Here is a 24,982-nt window from a genome sequence, read left to right as displayed (position 1 = left end):
TTTGCTCTGATTCAGCAGTAAAGAGCAGGATTTCCTGGGAGAAAGTGGCAGGGCAAATGGAAGTGTAGACTAGATAGATAGATAAGATAAAACTTTATTCGCATTAGCCAATGGCCATAGCAACAGTAAAACATTACAGTATACGCAGGAAAGGAAATTTGATATAAGAGCACAATTTAAAGTCCTGAATCAGCTGTCAGTTAGTGACCCTTATTCTGATTGCCCCTGCTATGAACCTAGCAACCTTTGCTGTTATCTGCTCATTTTGATCTGATAGAAGGCCATTGTGGCAGTGCTTGAGCACCCTGGGATGGTTAGTACAAGTGAGGTGATGATCTCGTTCCTCAGGTCTTTGTAGAGAGTACAAGACAGGAGGACATGTGCCGCTGTTTCGGTGCTACCATCTCCACAGGGGCAAAGATGTTTCTCAGGCGGGATCTTTTGGAATCAACCCTCAAGTACTGCAGATTTCAAAACATCCAGTCTTGCAAGTGTAAAAGCACGTCTCTATTTTGGGATAATAAGTTTGTGCAGATATAGGGCCAGAGATTCAAAATGGAGAGGTACATACCAAGGGCAGAATTTCCTTATAGTGGCCAGTTTGTTCTGATGCTCAATATCTTTTAGACTGTTTGCTTTAGTAGGGCCCATAGTGAGTAGGTGTTGTGGGGAGAGGCCACAAGAGGGAAGTTTTTAAGTGTGGACTAGCCCTTAGGCAGAAACAGACATCAGGACCATTCTGCTCAGTGTTGTCTACAATGACAGGCAGTGACAGGGGTCTCTCGCAGCCTTACCTGAAGATGCCAGGATTAAATCTGGGTCCTTCCGCATACAAAAAGCAGAAGCTCTGCTACTGACCTATGGCCTTAAGATCCACAGGCTCCACTGCTCCTCCTCAAAGGTGTCACAACCCCTTTGCCATTGCTCATGCCACTGGCTGCACCTCTTCTGCAGATGGGTCACCTATGGCCCTCCTGATGTTCCTGGAGAGCAACTCCCATCATCCATGCTGCCTGGGGCTGATGGGAGTTGGAGTCCGCCTACATCTGGGGGGCACTGATGTGGTGCATATGCAGTTAACAGCACTATTAGAAGGCTACTGAGGGCTACTTCTGCTGCCAGCAAAAGGTCCTGGATGTGCGATCCATAACTCCTTCACCACCTTGAATGCTCTCTGCACTGAGACTGCTGTTTCCTCCCCCTTTCTAGCATTTCCTCCTCCTTTCACTACAACCCTCTTCCTTCCCTTCCTCTAATCCCCCCACCTCTTCTTTTTTTACTTGCTTGAGGCAATACTACTACTAACTGAACAGAATCTAATTAAAACAACAACAAAACCAAACATCTGGGCTCAGGAAATAAAGCTTTCGCGGTGGGAAGCAAGAAGATAAATTTCACGTGATGCGTCAGCTAGCAAGAAGCGCTGCGCAAGAGCTGATGATGAGAAGAGAGAGCAAGAGAGAGAGGCCATTTGGGGGAAGATCATCTCTATCTGTCACTGCTAGTGCGGCTTTGAACAGGGATACATTGTCCCAGTCTGATGGACATTCCAGGGGGAGATTCATAGTGACGTCCCTCAGTACCTTCCACATGTAGTTAATTTGTTGCAGAGTTATGTTTCTCATCATTAATGGGCCTGGGAAACTAAGGTTTTGATTAATGCTGGCACATTGATTTGAAGGAAAAAGCAGGAGGAATAGGGGTGGTTTGGGGAAAGAAGAAAAAAGAGGATGTTGCCACCACCGCAACTCTGGAAAAGTGACCAAGGGAATCTAGAAAAGACAGAAGGGACTTGGCCACGGCATGTCCTACAGTGGAAATCTGAGAAGGAACTTGAACACACTTTCACACAGCAATCGACAAACTCCCACCAAGTAAATTTGAAACTGGCTGAGGAATGACTCCACATACTCAGTAAGAGTTCTGAGAGTTCTCTCCCTCGGCTCAAGATGTTGTAGTGTGCTTGCAGGTCCAGGCATTGTGCTCCTCAGTCCCCAACCCATATGAAGAAGATTGGATTGGATCGAAACAGGCCACAACTTTATTGAATACAGATGAAAGAGGTTTGGCTGGGGCATGGGACAATCAAAATACTTCAAGCTCGCACACCGGAAGTGATGTGTAGGTCACTCCAAGTGGGGGTTCCTAAGACTTACATCAAATAGGGTGACCCCCTCAGGGACTGCCATCTGTGGGAGTTCCTTCAGCCCTGGACATGACCACTCCCCCTGGATCTCTTTAAAGAGATACCCCAGCATTTGGAGGGGCAGGCGCAGACTACAACTGCCCCTCCATCCAAGACAACAGATTGACCCGATGCCCAACCCAGTTCTGACGATTGCTATGAGGTAGGCAAAACCACCAGGTTGGAGCCAATCTGCCCAGTGGACAAATTCCTAGGTAAAGGTAAAGGTACCCCTGCCCGTACGGGCCAGTCTTGACAGACTCTGGGGTTGTGCGCCCATCTCACTTAAGAGGCCAGGGGCCAGCGCTGTCCGGAGACACTTCCGGGTCACGTGGCCAGCGTGACATCGCTGCTCTGGTGAGCCAGAGCCGCACACGGAAACGCCGTTTACCTTCCCGCTGGTAAGCGGTCCCTATTTATCTACTTGCACCCGGAGGTGCTTTCGAACTGCTAGGTTGGCAGGCGCTGGGACCGAGCAGCGGGAGCGCACCCCGCCGCAGGGATTCGAACCGCCGACCTTTCGATCGGCAAGTCCTAGGCGCTGAGGCTTTAACCCACAGCGCCACCTGCGTCCCGGACAAATTCCTACTTGGCCCCCCCCCAAAAAAAACGGTGACCACTGTAACCACAGCAAAGTCCTTGACTATCAGCTTAAACCGAGGGTGGGCAGGTGAGGAGCCCGGTGAACATGCCTCCCTTGTAGGGGCCCCAGTGGAGCCTCTGCCATCCTGCAACAACACTGCACCAAAAGGCCTTGTGTGTTGCAGACCATATTATGCCTTAAGGATTGTCATTCCCAGCACCAGCTGTGGCTTAGAGCCACTTGGAAACACAACTCACCCCTTCCCACAATACAAACACCCCTAGGAACAAGGGAGGGTTTTGGGTGTTGGAGCCAAATAAAGAAAATGCTAACCGAAAATGCTAACTGAAATGATGCTTTGTTGGACAAGGGGTTTGGTGGCATAGTTCACAGCAATCAATAAAAACTTCAGTTAGAATTAAAAGGGATTGACATAAAGTAGCTTTTGCACACGGAAAGCAACAGGCTTTTGGTATATCTGCTGAATTATAACAATGTGCAAAAAAAATCCAGTTTACATTCCAATTTGGAGAATAATTTTTTGGGACGGAAATGCCACTCATTTCATAATAGAGATGAGCATTATGAGTGGGACCAATGTTATGTTCTGATGTTTGGTGGTGTCACTACTTTTTGTGCATCCCACATTAACACTCATTCCACATTAACACTCACCCTTCCTTTCTGCAAAGCTCTGGATAGATCAGTTGTGTGCTGTCTGCAGGTACAGCCTGCAGACTGAATATTGATTGGCATGTGTTACTTCTAAAATTGATGGTGTCTTGGTTAAAGGCTTGAACACGAGGTAGCAGAGGAGAACCAGGAGTTGTCCCAGGGAGTCAGAGTTGAAAAAGCAAGCCAGGGGTCTGAGCAGAGCCAGATGTCCATTATTGCACAGGCAGACTTTCCCCCCTGCTGCACCTGCCCTAGAAGATGAATGGAGGAGGAAGTGCTGACTGAGTCTTGGCGTATGCCTACCCACAGTGTTATTGGACAGACACTGATATACCCGACACCAATGGGACTCAACATTTGTTTTCATCTGTTTTCAAATGGGCACATTGCAGGGCAATGCAGAATCAACCTGCAACAAGCTTTTCTTTCCAGAATGAAACCACTTTCAGGGCAAAAAATATGCAACAGATCTTGATTGTGTGTGGAGTACATGGAAACAAGCAAGTACTTAGTCTCCATTGTTTATAGAATAAAGTGTGGTGAGTACACAGCCAAAGATTAGCATGTGAAGAGGCACCTCCATACCTAGCCATGGACTCAAGTCCCACAAATTACTGCACACACACCCTTCTCATCTCCTGGGTTGGTCTAGCCCAGCTAGGGACACATCAGTGACACAGAGCCAGAGGTTACACAAACTCTTTTCTGGTGATGGTTCCACTTGGTTTCATGGTGAAAAGAATCCACTGGAGCATAGAGAAAAGGAATCGGTAACAACAACAGCCAGCCCCTTTTGATGAAATGCTGGAAGAGAGAAAAGAAGACTGGACCAGCAAGAATCTGTTTGGCGACAGAGAAGCTCATATGTACCACAGAGGATCTTGGAATTGACACAAGCATTATATTTAATATTTGGCAACATCTTGCAAGCACAAAAGAATTGCACCACACTAAAATATGTCAGAGCAGCAATTGGGAAGCTTGCTTGTTGGCTTCTATATTCTCCCCTGAAGTTTATGCTGTGTTTTTACTTTAAAACAAGATGCAGATTTTTATGGCACAGCTGCGCTACAAAACTTAAAACTGTCTTTGCAGTCATTCCTGCTCCACAGGGAACCCCAGGAACTGTAGTTCTGTGAGATGGGCAAGGGATCTCTGAGACAGAATTCTCAGCTCCCCTCTTCCACATTTCCCACAAGTCTTTGGGGGAAACTGTGGCAGTTAAACTACAATAGAATAGAGCCAACATATCTGAAGGGTAGCTATAGTGACCACCTTCTTGTGCACAGGGCTTCCATTTCACAGATGATGGCGTCTTCCATCTGATTTGCTCTTGTCCCACCTCTGGTGCTTTCTGCTGAATGCTGACTGATCTGTCATCATAACAATAAAGATTGACTACTATGGCTCGCTTAATAGTGCAATTAACACACAACTTGAGTATAGAACAGGGATCAGCAAACTTTTTCAGCAGGGGGCTGGTCCACTGTCCCTCAGACCTTGTGGGGGGCCAGACTATATTTTTTGGGGAGGGCAGAATGAACAAATTCCTATGCCCCACAAATAACCCAGAGATGCATTCTAAATAAAAGCACATATTCTACTCATGTAAAAACACGCTGATTCCCAGACCGTCCGCGGGCTGGATTTAGAAGGCGATTGGGCTGGATCCGGCCCCCGGGCCTTAGTTTGCCTATCCATGCTCTAGAATCCATCTCAACGTATCTAGTTAGAACTAAGACCCACTGATATAAGTGAAATATATTTCCAGCTAATTGGGTTTAGGGTTTAAACCAATATAACCAACTCTGAAAGGGTGTATGCCAATTACTTTGTAGCCAGACAAATCTGGGCCAGATTTAGAAGGCAACTGGGCTGGATCCGGCCCTCGAGCCTTAGTTTGCCTACCCACGGTATAGAAGTTTGTGCTTTGAGAGCTCTGGAAACAAAATGGCCTAGCAGCAGGACCAAAGGGGCAGGGGTATCGGAGGAGTTTCTGCAAATACTTCTATTGCCATTCCCATTTTGTATCTGCTGCGAGGCTCCCCCCACCCCCAGTACTCTCAAAGCACTAGCTCTTGTAGTGAACCAGTGCAATGTGATTGTTGTGTGGAATAGGCAGCGCACTGCTTGGCTACTTCCTGTGTTGCAACAAGTGACAAGCACAGACTACCCCAAATCCTTATCCACAATGCCTGCACAATGTAACACACACCTTTTTGCAGAGCCTTTGTGCTTCTCTGTGAACAAAGCTCCAGCATAATGTAGATCTAATGGCAGAGGCCTGTAAAAACACACACAACCACCCTCCTTACCTGTTCATGGATTTGGGAGCCATTTGCTTGTGTCTTGAAATGAGCGCCAGAGAGCTCTTTGCCCATGCCTTGAAGTTGAGTGGCTGAATAAGACAGACCATCCCCCAAAAAGACAACCCTTGAGACCAAGTTGCTGCTGGTCCAATTAGATCCAGTTTTTGGAGAGATGGACAAATAGCTTGAGCTGATGATGTAACACAGCTCATTATGTTCCTAACACCACATCTAGATACGTTAACATTTTAAAAAATAAAAAGTATATTTGTATTGTGTGTTTTATGGATGCTTGTTTGTATGTTTTGTAATTGGTTTTATACTTGTGAACCACTGAGTAGCCACCTTGGCAATTAAGCAATATATAGGCTAAATAATAATAATGATGGTGATGATAATGATAATCATTTTTCTTTTATTTCACCCAATTTATACGCCACTTGTTTGTAATAAAACTTCAAAGTGATGCCACATTCAACACTCATAAGTCACCCCTTTCCAAAAAACGAATTCTCTCCAGTTTTTCATTTATTCATTTATTTAATTTAAATATATAAAAATATGAAGAAGTCTTCACCCTGGCCAAGGGCGCAGCCAAAGGTGGGCAGGGTGTGGGTTTGTACCACTGCCAAGGGAGCAACCCTGCCGTGGCGAAGTAGACTTCGCTGCTGCCCCCTTCTCAACCCGTCGTCCAGTGGCCTGTTGCTTCTTCACAGAATACAGACATTCTATAGATAATGACAACAATGAATGGCTGATAGTCCAGAGGGTGGAAGGGCAGGGGGGTGATTCCCCAGGAGGGGTGACAGTTCCTTCTCGCTTCCTGTAATCTGACCTCATCTGCAGGCACAGCTCTCTAGTCCCTGGGCAGAAGAAGTTGTTGTCGCAATTCCCGTCTCTGATTTCCCAGACTGCACTCACAGGCAAGGCCTCCTACCAGCTCATTGGCCTCTGCCAACTCCTGCAACCTCTGCTGTGTAGGTAAAGGTAAAGGACCCCTGAACAGTTCATCCAGTCAAGGGCGACTAAGGGGTGTGGCACACATCTCCACTTTCTGGCCGAGGAAGCCAGCGTTTGTCCACAGACAGCTTTCCAGGTCATGTAGCCAGCATGACTAAAATGCTCCTGGCCCAACGGAACACCGTGACAGAAGCCAGAGCGCACGAAAATGCCATTTACCTTCCCGCTGCAGCGGTACTTATTTATCTACTCACGCTGATATGCTTTCGAAGTGCTAGGTTGGCAGGAGCTGGGACAGAGCAACGGGAGTTCACCACCACTGTCACACAGATTTGAACGGCTGACCTTCCGATCAGCAAACTCAAGAGGCTTGGAAGTTTAGACCACAGCGCCACCCGCGTCCCCTCTGCCATGTACTGTCTGAATTACACATACACACTGCACACACCCTTGCCACACCTAGCAACTACATGCATACGTACTCACACATACAAATAGATGTGCATGCACACCCTTGACATCTGCACGCACACACACACACACCCCTTTGTGTTTCTCACAACAGTAGATGCAGAAACAAGTAGCGTTCCAGCAACCGGTCAGGAATTGCCACTGACGTGGGGATTTATGCCATTCGATGCTATGTATGATCTGATGCCTGAAATGAATGGAGGCAGTGAAACAGGATCTTGACAGCAAAGAGTCACATAATGATGCTTCTCATGCCATCAGCTGCAATAGGGGGCTGAGTTCATGGAGAAAATCTGTTGATAATGGATTGTACAAACTTTGGCTCCATGTTTGGAAAGAGGCATAGTTATGCATACCAATACACGACACGAGTACACGGCAGTACAAACTCCAAATGACACAACCACCTGTGGACTCCATGCCTCTCGCCTTCCACCTCCTGCCTCCCCCTCCCTGCCTGCCTCCTCCCTAAAGGCTGGATTAAAAAGTAATGAGGTATTTACAAACATATTTGGTTCCTTCACAGTTCAGAGATGTAAGAGTATATTAAGAGCTGCTGGCGTGTTTTCAAGCTTCACTACTTCACTGGCTAAAAACTGCCTGGCCTTTCCAAATGAAAACAGTTGTGATTCACGTTATTTCCTCATTAGGAGCCCCTACTAGTGTCACAGCTCAGCAGGAGAGCACATGCTTTGCTGGGCAGAGTACATGGCACTGGGCTTGGTAACGTAACAATCTGACTCCTTGTAAGGTGTTCTTTGCATCCTAATTTAAACAGAGCAACCATCTGAACTTGTATGGACAGAGAAAGGACACACAAAACAAGACTGAGACGCAGTGACCAAGAATCGCTTCCCAGGTTTTCCTTCAAATGTACAGATTGCATGCACCACCATGTATACATTATGATGTGTGAAGATTGTTCATGAATCTATTTGGCCATGTGCAATTGGGAAGCTGCAATTGGCAGTGGGTTCCAAACATGTATACATGCAGGAAGCTGGAATTGTGTGTGCAGTACGTCCACATGGAAGTGACTGGAGATTTCTTTCTGCACTAGCATGAGACTGGAATATGCTTACGGAAATGCACATAAAAACACAAAACAGGTATGACTGAAGATAACAATACACACATACACACTGGGGAGGATACACCACTGAATGCCAACTGTGTGCTAGGGCAAATTAGCCTGCCACAAGAGGAGCTGAACCAGGCCTTAAAGAATGAAGAAAGCATGTTGGATGCATCCAATATTCCAGGAATACCTAGAATGGTACCCTCCAGATGTTGATGGACTCCAACTCCCATCAGCCCCCAGCCAAGCTAGCCAAAGTGAAGGATGATGAGACTTTGGTAAAGCAACATCTGGAGGGCAGCATGTTGGAGACCCCTGCCATACTCTTTGTAGGGGGTGAGCAACCAGTTGTGTTGTGAAGGTGAGCTGGCACTCAGCACAAGCCCAGCACTGTGTGGTTCATTTAGCTTAGCTCAACAGGAGATGGTGCTGTGAGTGTGGATTCGTCTCAAGCACAGAGGAAGTCACCACATAAGATGCAAGAACTCTAGATGTATGCTAATGCCTCATTTTGAGGCTAAGCTATCAGCCAACTGCCAACACAAGGCAGCACAAGGCACTACTTGGTCTCCCTTTGCCCTAGTGAGACCAGAAGTTCCTTCTGGCTGGCACTGCTCTGCCAGTAGCCTAATTACTAACCATTTGCTTCTCCAAAGATTAAGACCCCTACATCTGCTTCCATGTAGGACACCTCTGACCCCCACCCAAGTCCAAGCATGGTATGGGTTTGGAACATCTTGTCCCAATTGACTTCACCTTTGCCCGCTGGGACAGTTCAGTCAGTCTGTGGCTGCAGGAACCTTGCAGTGATTTAGCACATTCCCTGTTGACTTTGGAATATTCCTTCGCAGCCTCAGTCAAATAATTCTTGGATTCAGGTTATCATGTTCCCTCAGGAAGTCAACATCTCTCCCCAAGAAACCACATTGTTCGTTTTTGGTGAGCCCCCTCCTCAAACACGTTGCTTTAAGCTTTGATTGAAGTATGCTTGACCTCATGGAATAGATCACCACACCACGCTTGAGCTAGCTCCATTCCTTTGCCTCCTCTGTCCTGCTGCCCTGTTTTTATTTTCCTTGGGTTACTCAGGAACTGCAAAAGAACATAACTTCCACATGTTCCATCTTGTAGAAATGGCTGTTTTTGAAATTACATAGAGAGAATTTTAAGGAACTGACCTGTGGTTCCCTTATCCTTACCAGGGTCCTGAATGATCCATAGAAGTGGTTTTCAACCTTTTTGAATCCCGGCTCCCTTGACCAACCACATTCTTTCTGCGGATCCCCTGTGGAAGCCGCTGACACTGGGCTTCCGTTACAGGACGTGTGTAAGTGTTCTGCCCCTGCACCATTCCACCCCACCCCTTGTCAGCGCCATTTTGGGAGCGCTTGTGTCGACAGGACCCCAACCAACGCCACTGCTCTGCAGGGCCGAGCTGACTCACTCCACATGGCAGCCCCAGCCTGCCTTTCCAAAAATTAGTGTGCACATGGTGGAAGTGCGGGTGGAGAGGGCAAAACAAGATTAAGATCAGAAGCAGAAATATGTTGTTATTGCAGGGAAGGCAAGTGAGAAACACACAGCACAGGACACACATGCATACATGGCCCTTTCCTGCAACATTCCCTCCATGCCCATAAAGCTGGGTGACTGTTAAGGAGGAGGGTGGTTGCCTGGAGGAAGAAGCAAAGAAGAAGCGGGGAGAGGGATGTCGGGGGCAGGGGATAGAAGGAGAAACACAGAAGACACTCCTCACTTTCAGAGTTATTTTTAAATACCTCCTTATAGAGCCAGCGGAGTAGCTATCTGCTCAGGTTCCCGGTGTGGTGCACGTGTCCTGCAGCCAGGGGTGAAGCGAGCTGCCCATGGGGAAGGGGTGAGCCAAGGCAGGGCGCACTGCATGGAGCCTCTCCGAACCGCCCCCTCAGATGTAGGGTGGCTGAAGCGGTGGGCAGACGCAAGCCCTGCGCTGCTTGAAAAAGCAGTGTGGAGCTTGCAGGCAGTCCACCCGGTGCCACCCCCTCAGGAGAGACAAGTGGCTCAGGCACGCTGCAGGCCCCGCGGTGTGGCACCCAGTGCCCCCCACCTCACCTAGCTACCAGTGGCGTAGGAAGGGGGATGCAGTAGTTATTTTTTTCAAAAAAAGTGTTGTGAGCCCAATTTTTAAAAATTTATTTTAAAACACATATTTTTTTGCCATTTTGTCACCCTCCTCAGTGATGACACCAGGGGTGGCCCCAACCGCTGCACCCCCCCTCCTATGCCACTGTATAGAGCGCACACACATCCAGGCACACACACTATCAAGCTACTTTGTTAATTTCTTGCATTTCTCAAGCCCTCTGTGTAAAACTAGGAACTGTTCGTTACTGAAGCTGGGAAGGATTTTTGTTGGTGTGGGGGAAAGATTTTAAGAAGATAAACAGTCTTGCAAAAGTGTTTCCCCACTTTTTTTTGCCGCTGTTTTATTTCAGGAAGATAATGGGCTGTAAGTTAAAGCTTCTGGCTCCCCTGAATGTTCCTCAGGGAGAAAGATAATGCAGAAAGATATGGGCTGCAATTTAATGAAAGGCTGCGCCCCCCCCCCCGAGCTCCCCAGAATGTTTCTCAAGTCACCCCAGGGTGCCATAGCACACTGGTTGAAAACCAATGATAGAGATCATCCCACCACGCAGTATCTGCAGACTGCAGCATACAAATCCACAAAACCTGCACCTAGCTGTCCCAAGTGTCCCACTACACAGCTGTGACGATCCCAAAGTCTTGGGTCATGGCAAAACCTGTTCCTTCCGCCTCTTCAGAACATTATTAACATATTCCTTTCTCTCTTATCTCAACATCCTTCTGTCCTTGCATGGTCCAAACCCATGCCATTTGTGTTCAGGCATCCTTCTGGGCACTTTAGGGCCTGCGGTTCAGTAGGCCAGATCCCTAGCACCATTCTCCACTCCTTGCCCAGTAGCCATTAGATTCTGAAGCTCCATCAGCTACTCTCTCTATCAGAGAAATAAGCTTAGTACAACCTGCTGATCCAGGCAGTGTGGCTTTGTTGTTTGCCAATGTCCGCCCTAGCAATCAGACAGAGCACAACAAGCTCTGGATTAAATATTCCAGATAACATGCCTCCTTGGCAACATGTATAAACTTGCAAGTTCACAAAACACGTAAACAGGGGCATGTGCAGACAGTGGTAAGAGTGGCTTTCTCCAGAGGTTGCTGCACTCCTATTGCCATCAGCCACAGCCAGCACAGCCAATGGTAGGGATGATGGGAGTTGTAGTTCATCAACATCTGGAGGGCCACAGATTGCCCGCCTGTGCTCTCTACCTTTCACGCAGGAAAGCTCTGTGCAACATGGATCCTTTCTCTGAAGTAACATCTTCCTGAGGGAGGGAGTCAGGGAGGATTCAGACTCACTAATGCAGCCTGCACTACAGTAGACAAATGTGGGGAATCCCAAAAGCATGTCATAGTCCCAACCCTGAGTGTGAGTGTGCAAAGGGAAGGATGCTGGGAAAGAATACTGACTAGGATAACCTGTCATTCCAAGGAAAATGCTTCCCCAATGTTCTGGAAATATAAATCTCATTTTGAGAATACAGGTGAAGTATGCCTTCAATTTTAAGTGGCAGCAGTGGGAGGGGGGAAAGAATTTGGGAAGTTTAGGAAACGCTGATGTGATTGTGTAGACTAAGCATATCTACGCTTAGTTCTAACACAATAGGAAGTACACTGATACAGCCACAGAGACATCAGACACTGTTGAAAGCACTCACAAAATCACTTACATACACCGACAGCTGCATGAGATTCATGCCTATCACATGAGCTGATGTGCATGAGCATCCCTGTTCATGGTTGTGTACACCCACAAAACACAACAGCAGAAACACTAGCCTGCACACACTTTCAGCTGGGCTGCTGTACTTCTCTAGCTTTGCTGCAACAAGTAAGGTAAAGGTAAAGGACCCCTAGACAGTATAGGGTGTGGCGCTCATCACGCTTTTCAGGCCAAGGGAGCCGGCATTTGTCCAAAGACAGCTTTCTGGGTCATGTGGCCAGCATGACTAAACCTCTTCTGGCACAATGGAACACCATGATGGAAGCCAGAGCGCATGGAAATGCCATTTACTTTCCTGCCACAGTGGAACCTATTTATCTACTTGCACTGGTGCACTTTCAAAATGCTAGGTTGGCAGGAGCTGGGACACAGCAATGGGAGCTCACCCCATCGTGCTGATTCGAACTGCCTATCTTTTGATCACCAAGCCCAAGAGGCTCAGTGGGTTAGACCACAGTGCCACCCGTGTCCTGCAACAAGTAGGAGAGTAGTGAAGGTACAGCCCCTACCTCTAGAACTGGCAAAACTGGATGATTCACCATTTGGCCATGCAAATTCCAGGTGGGATCCCTTAACAGCTGGGATGAGCCTTTAGATTCATGATCTACAACTCATGGATTCCAACATGAATCTTTTATTTCATTTGTAAACATCATCCACAGAGGTCCCCAAGACATCAGTCACTTGGTTATATGTGAATTGGCTGTGTTTCTGAATTCATCACCCGCTGTTAGCGTGAGTTCATAATTCACCATTTGTGTGAATGCAGCACGGTGCAGCTTGCCTAACATATTCCACAACTGGCTGGATGTGTGTCACATGTCCCTCACCCTTGGAAACAAAGTTGTTTTTAGGTGAAGGCAGAGTGACTTATTCTCAGTCAAAGCTACCTTCACATAAAAAGGTGCAAGTTAAAATTCAGGCCACTCTCCAATGAGTCACATTTTGTCCTCAGATTTGATTTGCAATTTTGAAAAGCAATCTCAAGTTTCATCTCTGGTGTTTAAGCTCTTGCAGCTGAACTGCACATTTCGATACTGCCTTCCCAGAACTGTACTACTTCAGAATGTAGGGGGAGGAATGAATGTCTGAATGCCCTTGTTAAAACCAAGCCAAACCATAACCCCAAACCAACATGTAGAAAGCTAGCCTGACAGAGAGATGGTTAGGCTCCTTCCTCACATGCAAGCTGAATGTTTGTTTGCAGGAGGGAGCACTCAAACATTTTAACAAATGTCATAGTCCAGAAATGACTGAACCATATGGTATTGCCATACTTCTTTTACTAGTACTTGACTCACGTTGCTTTCAAAAATGAATAAGTGACTGTCTTAATGACAATAAATGTTTTTGAAGTTGTACATCAGAAAATATTCCAACTGTCTGATTTTGTAATGGCAGCACACAATTAAATTGTTCCTTATTTTGTAGTTGCTTTTTACTGTATGCATTCAAACCTGAAGAGCCACACGTATATTACTGTTTTGCTGTTAACTAACCAACAAACTAACCAACCAACAAACAATACTGATTGTCAAAAAAAGAAGCATATCATTTCCCCTCTTCATTTCTATACCTGGCATGTGGCAATCGCTAAAAACCAACTTGAAACCCTTTGTAATTCTTGCAAGGGCCATGGGTGGAAGGAAGAGGCCGAGGAAGAGGAAGGAATCAAGGGAATTCAAAGCATCACTGAGCCAGAATGTTAGAAGTAGTTGCAATGTTACTAGAGTCTACCCATCCCTCTGAAGCCAGGACAGACTATAGACTAGCCTCTCATGGAACACCCAAAGTCCTCTAGACACACCATGTGCAAGAGGGAGCAGGGGAGCGCAGGAGCATTGCAGAAATCGCTTTCAAAGTAACTCTTCTAGAAGACTCATGTAAGCAAGCCCAGCCATACATTCTTCCAAAAAATGAATCTGTTCATCTCCCTCCCATACAGTTTAGTAAGCCAATTTCTTTCTCACACCCCACCAGCACATGCAATCACATGCAGACTCCCATTAACACCATCTCACCTACGCTGCCACTGATTTATACACAGACTCCTTACTCAAGCATTCAGATTCCTGGTAGCACAGACTCATACTTACACATGCAAACTCAAATGTCTCTTCATACCCTTTAACGAAATCTTTACACTGAAATATATGAATATATTGAAAGTAGGGTTGTCAATTGTCTTTAAATAAATCTGCACCTTACCTAAACCACAAAAATGCAGGTGCCTTTTTATGATACAGCAGGATAGGCATGGCCTCCTATTAAATGTGGGATAGCTTAAAATTTAATCAACAAAAGCTACCGCTCACCACTATTAAGAAGGATTGATCATCCTTTTCATTTTTCTTTCTTGTGCAGAGCATTCCCTGTTACAGTAAAGTCATCAGAACCAAAATGTCTTCAAAAAGGAACAACTTCAAAATCCTGTAAGTGCTGCGGAAGATCCAGAGTTAAAAGAGAAACTGATGTGATTTTCAAATGAGCACTGTCAGCCCTAGTTGCTTTGTGCTTCATATAGCTGGCAGGAAAACCCCAGTGGGTTTTCACCCTGAAATGAAAAAAGATCTGGAAACTCTGGGTGTCAGCTGGAAAGCAAACCCATGCGCAGGAAAGAGGAAACTGCTACACCTGCAAGGACTGCACAACAGTGTGCCGCTCAGTCTTAACCCCGCCACTCAATCAAAGGGGACAAATTTTAATCTGAGATTAAAGCTCTAGTTGATCAATCTGCGGAATAAATCAATGAATGCTTACAGCCCTAATTAAAACACACACACTTCATTACTGTCATGGTGGCATATATGCATTCCTAGTTATACAGACTTAAATAAATGTACTTGCAAATACATATGCCATTAAGGCCAAAAGAGCACACCTAATATAGCACACATCCTTACTCGCTGTCATGCCGTGTATACACACACACACACTCACACACACTTTCCTAAGTTGTGCACACATACGTGTTTCGGTTGAATCTCACAGTCATTCATTTGAATTTCTACTAACACTCAACTCAGGCTTCTGCTATGAACATAAAGTTCCACTTACACACACACACACAGACGTGCACGTGCGCACACTGAAATGTTACAGTCCCGGTTGCATCAATGTGTTCTTATGCACCTTTCAGTTTCTCATGCAAACCCCGTGTTCTGACATGATCTCACCCACCGAACCCCAATCTCCCTGTTTACATTCAGCTTAACTCCAGCTGAGACACATTCTCACTCTCCCTCCCAATTTAACATGATTGATCCATTGCACATTACATTCCTATATTATATGAACAGAGAAGCTCCCGAGTTTGGCAATTTCTGCCCTCTGTTGGTCCTTTCCATTGTAGAGCATCTGGCAAGAGGTGAGTTGGCACGGTGGGTTAATATGCTTTTCCACAATCCCAGGCAGGTCAATGAATAGCTTCAGTAGCAACTCAGCTGACAATTTGTGGCTCAGTCCAAGGAGAAGAGAAACAGAGAGATGCACAGAGGGACCTTTGGCTGCTACCAGAACCTTATATTCCAGATGGGAGGCATGATCCTGAAAGACATTCTCATATAAGTCAGTGTTACAGCCCCACAGAAGCAGCAGGGTCCATTTATGCACAAAAGAGATGAAAGCCACAGCAAGCCATTTCTTCATATTGCTGGGAATTCCCTTGAGATGACCCAAACAGCATTGGAAAGGGGGTACAGTGGGGAGCAAAAGCAACAGTGTCCTTTTGGCCAGTTTCTATTTTCCTAAAGTCCTGGGAAGTTTAGTGGCCACTGGGAAGGGAATGCCTTATGAGATGGAGCAGAATCCAGTTCCTGTTCAGAACCGGCCATCCTTCTCTCACTAAGCATCGGGGGGGGGGGGGCTCTCCTGTTTCTTTCACTGCCAGCCAAAGTTCTTCCAATTCCTGTCCTGATAAAAAGAGTGCAACTTACTTAACACCCCTCTGCACAGTCCCCCCTCCCAAAGTCTTCCCCCCTCATCAGCCAAAGTAGGGGTTCTCGTTCTGGAAGTTGTAATCTGGACAGACCTTCTGGACCAGCTTGTAGTCGATGCTGAAGAAGGAGATGAAGATGCAGATGACCTTGAAGGGCTTAGCACACAGCCAAGCGGCGTGGCTCTGCGTGTGCTCGGTGAAGCAGATCTTAGAAGGGTCATAGAGGCAAGGCTTGTTCTTGCGTGCCCGGTTGGTCTTCTCATATTCCACGTGACAGTTGAAGGTCTTGGGTTCCTTGGGCTCAGCTAAAGTGGACTGCTGAGGGTGAAGGTGCTGGGCTTGGATAGGGGGAACCAGTACATCAAACTCAACTACCTTGGTGGGTGGCACAATGCTCACGGAGACATTGCCCAGGCTGGAGGAGTTGTGACGAAAGTAGACACTGAAGGTGCCATTTATATGATCCACGATCTTGCCTGTCACCAGCAGGCTGAACTTCAGGGTCTTGATGTTGAAATAGAAGTCACCCCAGCCAAAGATCTTCTTGGTTCGGCCCGCCTTCATGGAGGGCTTCCTCTTAGCTCGCTGGTTGAAGTGCTCCATGGCCGTCTGGTTCTTGGTCCAGTCCCAGGGACTCAGGGCACCACTGTATGGGTCCAGCTTGGCTTTGGATGGCTCACTGGAAAATATTCGAGCAGGGTTGAGCGGGTGAGGTTTCAAAGCAGTGCCCTTCAAGACACTTGAGGGACTCATCTCCAGGTAGTTCAGGGTCTTGGTCACATGGTCTTTCACACACGCAACCTATCAAAGAGGTAGATAAAATAGGGAATTTGGGTTAAAACAGGTGTGCTCTGAGATCCTTCATGTACTCATGGTGCATCTGCACCCTGCCCTGTGCACAGAGAAAGCATCTAGGTATCTTCAGGACACAAATAGGTTTAAAAAAGGACTTGTAAGAGTGCTTCATCTCTCTGTAATGTGTACACTGGACCACAGTGGGAAATTGTGGTGCCCTGCTTCATTCTAGTCTTACCCTTAAAATACAACAGGTCTGCACCCGAAATTCTACAACACAGAAAAATCCAGTTCCACGAACCATGCAACCCAGACAACAGGTGAGCACATTTGTTCATATATCACACACTTCATTTGGCAGATGTGAAGTTCTGCCTTTATTACAAGTAACAATAGCTGTGACATGTGAGCTCCATAATATGCCAACACTGTCTGGCCTGAAAACATTTTCTGCTGTTGCCCCTGCCTAGTGGAAGGCCCTTTCCTTGAGCTTACATGAAGTGGCAACGATCCCTTGCTTCAGACTTCTTGTGAGGACTTAGCTTTTTGCCCATGCTTCCCTTGAACCACAAGAGTGGGCCTTGTTCCATGTGTTTGAATCCTCTGAATTTCTCTCTTATTTGCTCTGATATCTCTTATGTGTTCTATACTGCTACTTTATTGGTTTTAAGCTGTGTTTTTGTTTTAATGTTTTACTGATAAAATATTTGTCTTTTAGACCTCTGCTTAGAGGTTTCTGATATATTTAGCAGTTTATAAATGCTTTTAAATAAAGCAAATGAACAAATAGTTTGAACCTAAACCTGCCATGTGGGGGTGATTGGTAGGGTTCTGATTTTGATCAGAGCAGCAGAACTGGGGGAGTGTTTAATCCTTTCCCACTATGGTTTGGAAATAAACATAGCACTGGGCACACATGCAGGGAACAAGGACCACTTTCACAATGGAACTCCCCCTCTCCACTGCGCCCCCAAATAAACCTAATCTGGGTCCCCCCCCAACCATTCAGAGCACGTTTAGTGGGTATAGGGGGGAGTGCACACAAGAGTAGGGGGAAGAGAAGTTTTGCTGCACAAGCAGACCTCGTTCCATTCATACAATTTAGCTAAATCCCATCCATGCTGTTTTCCCCACTTCAAGCTGCTATTTCTCTACTTATTTATTTCTGATTTTTTTTCCTGGTGGTGTTTGTGTGTAAGCAATACAGAGCAAGAAAATGTCATAGGGGAAAATATCCCCTCCAGGAGTGCCACTGCTCTATTCAAAACTGAAGCACATTTAAAATAAAAACATTAGAAGTGCATTAATCTATATTTTTATTTTACAGCTAGGGGATCCACGTGTGAATCTATTCTGTGAACCACCTTGAGGCGTACGGGTATAGGGCGGAATATAAATAAAATAAATAAATGGAGTTATCCAACCTCTGAGCCGTTTGAAGGCAATCCTGTATAGGGATTAAGTTTTTCTTAATGTTTAATTTTTTTATTATTTTTATATGTTGGAAGCTGTCCATAGTGGCTGGGGCAACTTAGTAAGATTTTCATTATGGAATGGGATGTCCCAATTTCCATCGGAGAAATGTTAAACGGTATGGAGTAGTTAGGAAAAGGTCCATTCCAATGTCGGTAGCAGAGACTGAAGAAAGGAGGGGTTGGACTATCCACGCAGTGCTAAGATACAATGATCATAATCTGAGACTGAGCTACAGCATGTGCCCTCATAGCCCTCCTGATTTCAGTGGACTTAGGCAGACCCATCTCTGCACTGAACTGTGGCGAACAGACATGGAGAGGAATCAGAGGGGAAAGCTCTGAGGGAAGTGGAAAAAAGGAGTTTTTTGGAAGTATACTTGTACTTGCTTATTTGTGCTGAAGGGGTGAAAATACAAGCAAAGCTGCAAGGTTTAGTATGCAGCCAAACAGCTTGGTAAGGGCACAAAGTGACCGCAGGGTTGGGCGGAAGGGCCAGAATTCATGGGTTTCTGTTTCCAGTGCCAGAGACTAGAGTGGGCAGGTGCTACGGCCTTGATTTTGCATGGTGCTGTCAGTGCGGCCTCCTCTTTGCCTCTCCCTCTTGTGGGAGGCCAGGTAAGCACCTCCACAACACAACACCCTGCTGCTGAAAGCCACTGGCTAAGGTGGTCACTGAATGCTAGTACCAGATATTAGGAACAAATAATAAGGTGTGGGTCCCTTCTGTTTCTCAGCAACATTTGGTGCAGTTGAAAGCAAGGAGTCTGGGCTAAATGAACCACTAGACTGGCCCAACCTGGCAGCTTTGATAGGAGCAATCAGTCCCTCTAACCAAGTTTAAACCTTCTGTGCTTCCCTGATCTTCTCTATTCTTCTTCTAAACCTTTCCACTTTATTGGAACCTTTCCTCTCATATTCCAGTTTAGCTTTATTCACAAATTCTCGTCATCTGCTCTCCCCCACTCAAGCCCAGGAAAGTTTTTGTGCCAATGCAGCAGCTGGATGACAGGTCGTGATGGATTGCTGGTGTTCTTTTGCCATCACTAGAGCTGCTTGTTTCACAGGCATATGGGCTACTTGTCAACAACGGTGGGAACACAAGGAGGATGAATCCTTCCAAAGGGGAGATGATTGGGAGCCCAGTTTAAGCCCCCCCATTATTCCATGGCTTTCTGTTCCTCACCTGATGTCATATATGATGTCAGGTGTGGGGCAGGTGGGTGTGGCTTCCAAAGAACAGCCTTGAGGGCCAAATTAGGACTTCAGATGGGTCAAATATGGCCCATGGGCCAAAGATTCCCCACCCCTGAACTAGTCCACACAGAAATTTAATGTGGATTTGAAGCTGCTTGTGTCTCCATTCTTTTTGGTGCTGTTCACATTATGTCCTCTTCATCCAACTAGCAGTCCACACTTTCCCCCATTACATTTGGATTTTCCCAATCCAGGGATAATCCAATAAAGGAAATAAATTCAGTATAAATGTGTGTGCTACTCAACTGTGAATGCAGTGAAGTACATTGTGTGGGTTTTGCTTTGGGGTTTTTTGTGTGGGTTTTTTACAAGTGGGGTGATATTCTTTGGGTGCCGTCAATCTCCACAGCTGTCTCTCTCTCAGTACACTATCCCAATGGCTAACTATTTGTGGGTTGGCCCCGGGGCACCAAAAGCTGCCTTGATTAAGATTTGTCTTTGCCTTCCTACCGCTCATCCCAGCACTGGTCCCTTCTCGGGGATTAAACAGCCCATTAGCCCTTCATCCCAGGGAAGGGACTTGTGTGCTGTCATCAGACTTTACTCAGAGAAAGTTGATGACAGCAGCAACAAGCTGCACACGAGTGAGCGACAGGCCCCTGGCAGAGCTCTCTGAAGCCTTGATGATGCCACATGAATGGCCCTTCCCATCTCCCTCACCCACTTTGCCTTGATTGACCAGAAATACTCCACTTCTGCAGCTATTTGCCCGAGGACATGGAGCGGCCCTTGGGGACTGAATCCTGTGGCTCACAGATCTCAGACCCACTTCGCCTAGCAGCACAGAGAGCCATATGCAGCCATCCCAAATAAAAGGAAAAATGTGGAGAGTGAGAAAGAAAAGAGAGGAAATAAAAGCCCCCGCAGCTGCACGCACCTTGAATGTAAGCCACCACCAACTCTTACCACCAATGCTTCTTGACTGATTGGTTCCAGCCCAAATCCCCCAAGGCAGCAAGGCATAAGCGCAGCAGGTGGAGAGGAGCTGCAGACACAGAGCTGTTCACAGGTACAGGGAGCACGCAGGGATGCTCATTAAAAGGGAGACAGGAGCTGCAAAAGGTGATGACTGAAACCGCTGGGAGATTTGGCAGCTTAAGATCCAGGGAGGCTGGAGAAGCAAGGGCCAAGGCCAGCCCTGGTGTAAACCTGGTCAAGTCAGCCTATTAACAAATCCCGGTTCCTCCCCTCCTTAATGACAATTCTGTTCTCTTCTGAGCTGGTAGATACTAAAAGAGAGGTCATCTAGTTCTCTCCTCCACCCTTCTCTTTGCTACAGAGAGGCTGGCTTATTAAAATGGCCACAGCACAGGGCAGGGAAAGATCAGAGGGCCAAAGGGCAGGGCCATATATGTGCCCACACAGAGACACACCTCTAGATCAACCCATGTTGGTCACAAACTCCAGAACAGATGCACAATGAAAAAGCCACTGAAGAGCAAACTCCTATGCCACTTTGGGTAGGTGGGCATCCAAATTACTTTGATTGACTTGCTACTTCTGGAGGCTGCTTTGTTAAGGCTCTTAACTTTTGCTTCTTCCATTTCCCTTCTCCTGCTCTTTAACACGCTACACATATTTGAATTTTTCTCCTTCCACTAAATCTATTCCAGAACTGAAATCTCTTTGGAAGGATTCCAATCCATGCATTTGCTAGTTATGACCTATGGTGAAGCAACAAATTACTTTGATGAATGTATGCACTTGCGTTGCAATCTCTCTTAAAATTTGTTGCTGATGCACTGTCTAACAAGGAAGACACATATTATGAGGCTGCTTTGTAATTTCTTTAAAAGCCTTCCATTCCATCCATGTTCTTAAGCCCTACTACCTTATTCCGTTTTGAGGAACCACCAGACTGCAGTTGCTCAGTAGGCATCGTGGCACCACATCCATGAATTCAAAGTCCTTAACACATCTGCAATGGCTCCTAGAATCAATGTTTGCTATCAAGCCCAGCCACAACTTGTGGATCCCCATGTTTTTCTCACCTCTCCTGCTTCAGCTTCTATCACCTCAATACCTCACAGAAACCTTATACAGAATCAGACCCATTCGTCTATCTAGCTCAGTTTTGTCTACACCAACTCGGCAGGCAGCTCCCCAGTTCCAGACTAGGGTTTCTCCCAGCCCTACCTGGAGATGCCAGGGTATGAATCTAGGATCTTCTGCATGCAAAGCAGGTGCTCTTCCTCTTCCCACTCTCCCCCATTGACCACCACCCTCTCACAGCTGCAGCTCTGCCACCTTGCCAAGTGTAGTGGAAGGCAGTGATGGCAGATAGTAGCAGATGACAGGCTAGAAAGGTGTCTGATGCTCCTTGGAGCTCCTCACTCTCTCATCTGCCAATGAGACTATTGCTACTGGTGGAATATAGAGAGTGTCCAGGCCTCTTTCTTCATATTCAGACATGCCCCTCAGACTTGCTGAAAAGATACAGGTAAATACATGCTCCTCAAATCAAGGAGCGGGGTTCAGCTGGCGTAAAAGCCCGGCCTTTGGTTGGGCTCGAATCCTGGAACTCACATGGGACCTGGCTTCCCCAGATGGCTCATCATGCTATGAAAAGAGCCATCCTTGCTATTCTGTTGGGAGCCACCCAGAGTGGTTGGGGAAACCCAGCCAGATGGACGGGCTATAAATAATAAATTATTATTATTAAGACCTCCAGGCACTGGTGTGTGTGAGAATGATGCCTGCATCATGCTGGAGCCCAGCTACCCAGTGATCTAAGTTAGCTTTCTAGACACCTAAGGGACATTTAGTAAATGCATCTGCTTACTCTGGATTATTACTGGAGCTGATTTGGCAGGGCAATTCTGCTTTAGGTGGACCCCACCCCCTTTTCAGTGTCTGGGAAGATCTCTGCACATCCTCAGCAGATTGTACTGCCTGCTCCAGACATGTGGACTGCGCCTGTAAGCTTTAAGAGATCCAGGTCAGGGTGCCAGCCTGTAGATATGGGGGCTCTTACCCACTCCTCAAGCAGCCTGTTCACCACCACCTTCTCCTGCTTGCTGTAAGATGAATATTGCTGCACCAGGCAGGAGAGATGGATAGGCGAATTAACCACCCACACACCAGGAAGGCAAGCACAACTATTCCATAAAGACTTGCTGCCCTGGAGCTCTTCAAATTAGGCAGTCTCCTGGACTGAAGATGACAACTCTGAGGGCTTGTCCACACTTTCTCTTGTCCTGAAACCACTCTTTAGCACTCAATCAGAGTAAAAGCCAATTCTGATCTTCTCCAGATTAACATTTGCTCTGAGCACTAAGGAGCAGGGCAAGGAGAAAACTGCTCAGACTCATACAAAAGTGGAGGAGGCCCAAGTGAGGGAGAAGGGCAGGCACTGGAGGGGGATGCAGCTGCTACTCCAAAGCAATACTATGTGCACATCAGAGACATGATGTTTCCCCTGCTGTGTTTCAAGTCACATTCTTATGCTGCTGTTCAGTCCAGAGATGATGCCCATTGCCTGTTTTCCTGTGCTGAACTCCAATTCAACTCCAATTCACTGAAGTTGCCGCCTGCGCATATGCAGGCATCTGTGGATGAGCAATGGCTTCCTGAAATCTATGCACCACAGCTTAACTGTAGCTTCTGGTTTGCAATCAGATGGAGGCTGGTATAAGGGAAAGCAAATTGAGCAGTATTTCTCAAGAAGCTGTAGGATACTTATGGATTGTGGCTAGTGTCATGTGTACTCAGCTTCAAACACCAGCAGTGGAGCCATAGCAAGAGGTAATGGGTACACTGCCCTACTTGAGGTTCTGGAGCTCTTAAAAAAACAACAACAAGGAACACATCCTCCGAATCCAAGGGCAGCAACTGGGGCATGATACCTATCCCACCATTTTTCGTAAGGGAAAATGTTGGAGGCTACACCAGTCTTTTGCATTTCCTCAAAAAGGAGTCAGGGACTTTGTCATTTCAAATGTTACTTTCTGAGCATGCATTGGAACAGCATTTCATCCTCCATCCTTGCTTTCATCCTTTTGCTGAGAGCCAGAAATCATATGTTGTAGATTTTAAGATCAAAGGTTTAATAATAATATAAAAAACCCATGCCCCTTCTCTCTCCTTGTTTGGTTCTTGGGGTGTGTTCACACTGTGCTTTTAGTCTGCATTAGTCCTAAGGAGTTTGTGCATATCAAATTTTAAATGAAAGTTGAAAGCACTCTAAGCAGTCTTAGAAGATGCAGTCCGAGTCAAGAGAGTGTTCTGTCCTCCCCACTCAGTTCTTCAGCACATGGAATCAAAGTGCAGAGAACTCTGCAGTCACTGACTGTAATTAGTTCAGGCAGCCAGGGCAGAAAATCATGGCTGCAGCATCTCTTTTGTCTCAGCGTGATGAGAGAGAAGGCAGGCTTTAAGACTTATCTGTTCTGAAGTAACCCATCTGTGAACAGAAGTCTATCTTCATAGTGCAGACACAAGATGAACAGTTCATGTTCCCCACGCTTGCTCTAAGCTCAATGAAACTTACTCCCGTGTAACTGTGTTTAGGATGGCAGCCTTTACAATAAACACTCATATGGGAGTAGGGCCCACTGACTACAGGGGAACATTCTTCCAAGTGAATCCACATAAAATTGTGTCATAGTTCACACATGCATGTATGGGATTCCACTATACGTGGTTACTGTGCAGTTTGGGTGACTGGCAGATGAAGGTGTGACCATGTTACTCCACTGAAAGGTCTTGGGTGTGAGGTCCTTGATGGTGTCTGACTGGTTGTGGTGGTGGATTTAGGCATACAAATCACCATTTGATGCTGCATGTTTGAACTGGCCCAGAGGGAAGCTTCCTTGCGGTGGGCTTGGGCTGGGTGGCAGAAGGAGGTATGAAAATTGTGCAACACTTCATCTGTGATGACTCATTCACACATGCTGAGTCATCATTGGTTGCTACAGACTTCAAGTGGTGAGCCTAAATGTGTGAACTAGCCATAAGTGGTGCTGGATTCATTCAGAAGCACTAGGTCTAATATTAGAGGTCCATGGCATGCAAACATACATCCTATCTGGTGACTCTTGAATGGGATTGATCTAATGAGCACCATAAGTGGAAGTCCTGTGCAAGGACTGTCCCTTGTGCAACAGGGCTTCGTCCTCCTCTCCCTTCGTACACACCGCAATTGACTCGAGGTTTGGGGGCGGGGAGAACGCCAAACTGTTTGCCCAGATGGAGCAAACAAAGAGTGTGATATTGAATTCCATCCCATTATCTTTAAATATTTCAAAGGCCTTGAATATGGTGCACAACAGAAGATACAGCTCCTCCTGAAACTCTTCCTTCTTGAAATTGGTAGTGGTTACAATGTGTTTCTCTCACTCTCTCTAAAAAAAGAATGTTCCTAATGGTTTCTCCAAGCGAAGGTGGACAATTGGCCAAGTATGTGTAGCCACCTCTATAT

At 46.4% G+C, this 24,982-nt stretch overlaps 1 protein-coding gene across 1 annotated transcript in view; it reads right to left on the bottom strand.

Moving 5' to 3' along the window:
• Nucleotides 1-24,982, bottom strand: part of NXPH4 (neurexophilin 4) — a 456,035-nt gene that overhangs the window by 354,635 nt on the left and 76,418 nt on the right. The window contains exon 2 of the mRNA XM_079967112.1: nt 12,263-16,840. Coding sequence (XP_079823238.1) covers nt 16,085-16,840 — 756 coding nt within the window. The 3' untranslated portion in view covers nt 12,263-16,084. The remainder of the gene's footprint in view (nt 1-12,262; nt 16,841-24,982) is intronic.

Source organism: Podarcis cretensis, assembly GCF_951804945.1.
Source record: "Podarcis cretensis genome assembly, chromosome: 2".
Classification (NCBI taxonomy): Eukaryota; Metazoa; Chordata; class Lepidosauria; order Squamata; family Lacertidae; genus Podarcis; species Podarcis cretensis.
Note: the sequence above shows the minus strand (reverse complement) of the source record. Positions and strands in the feature narration are given on the sequence as shown.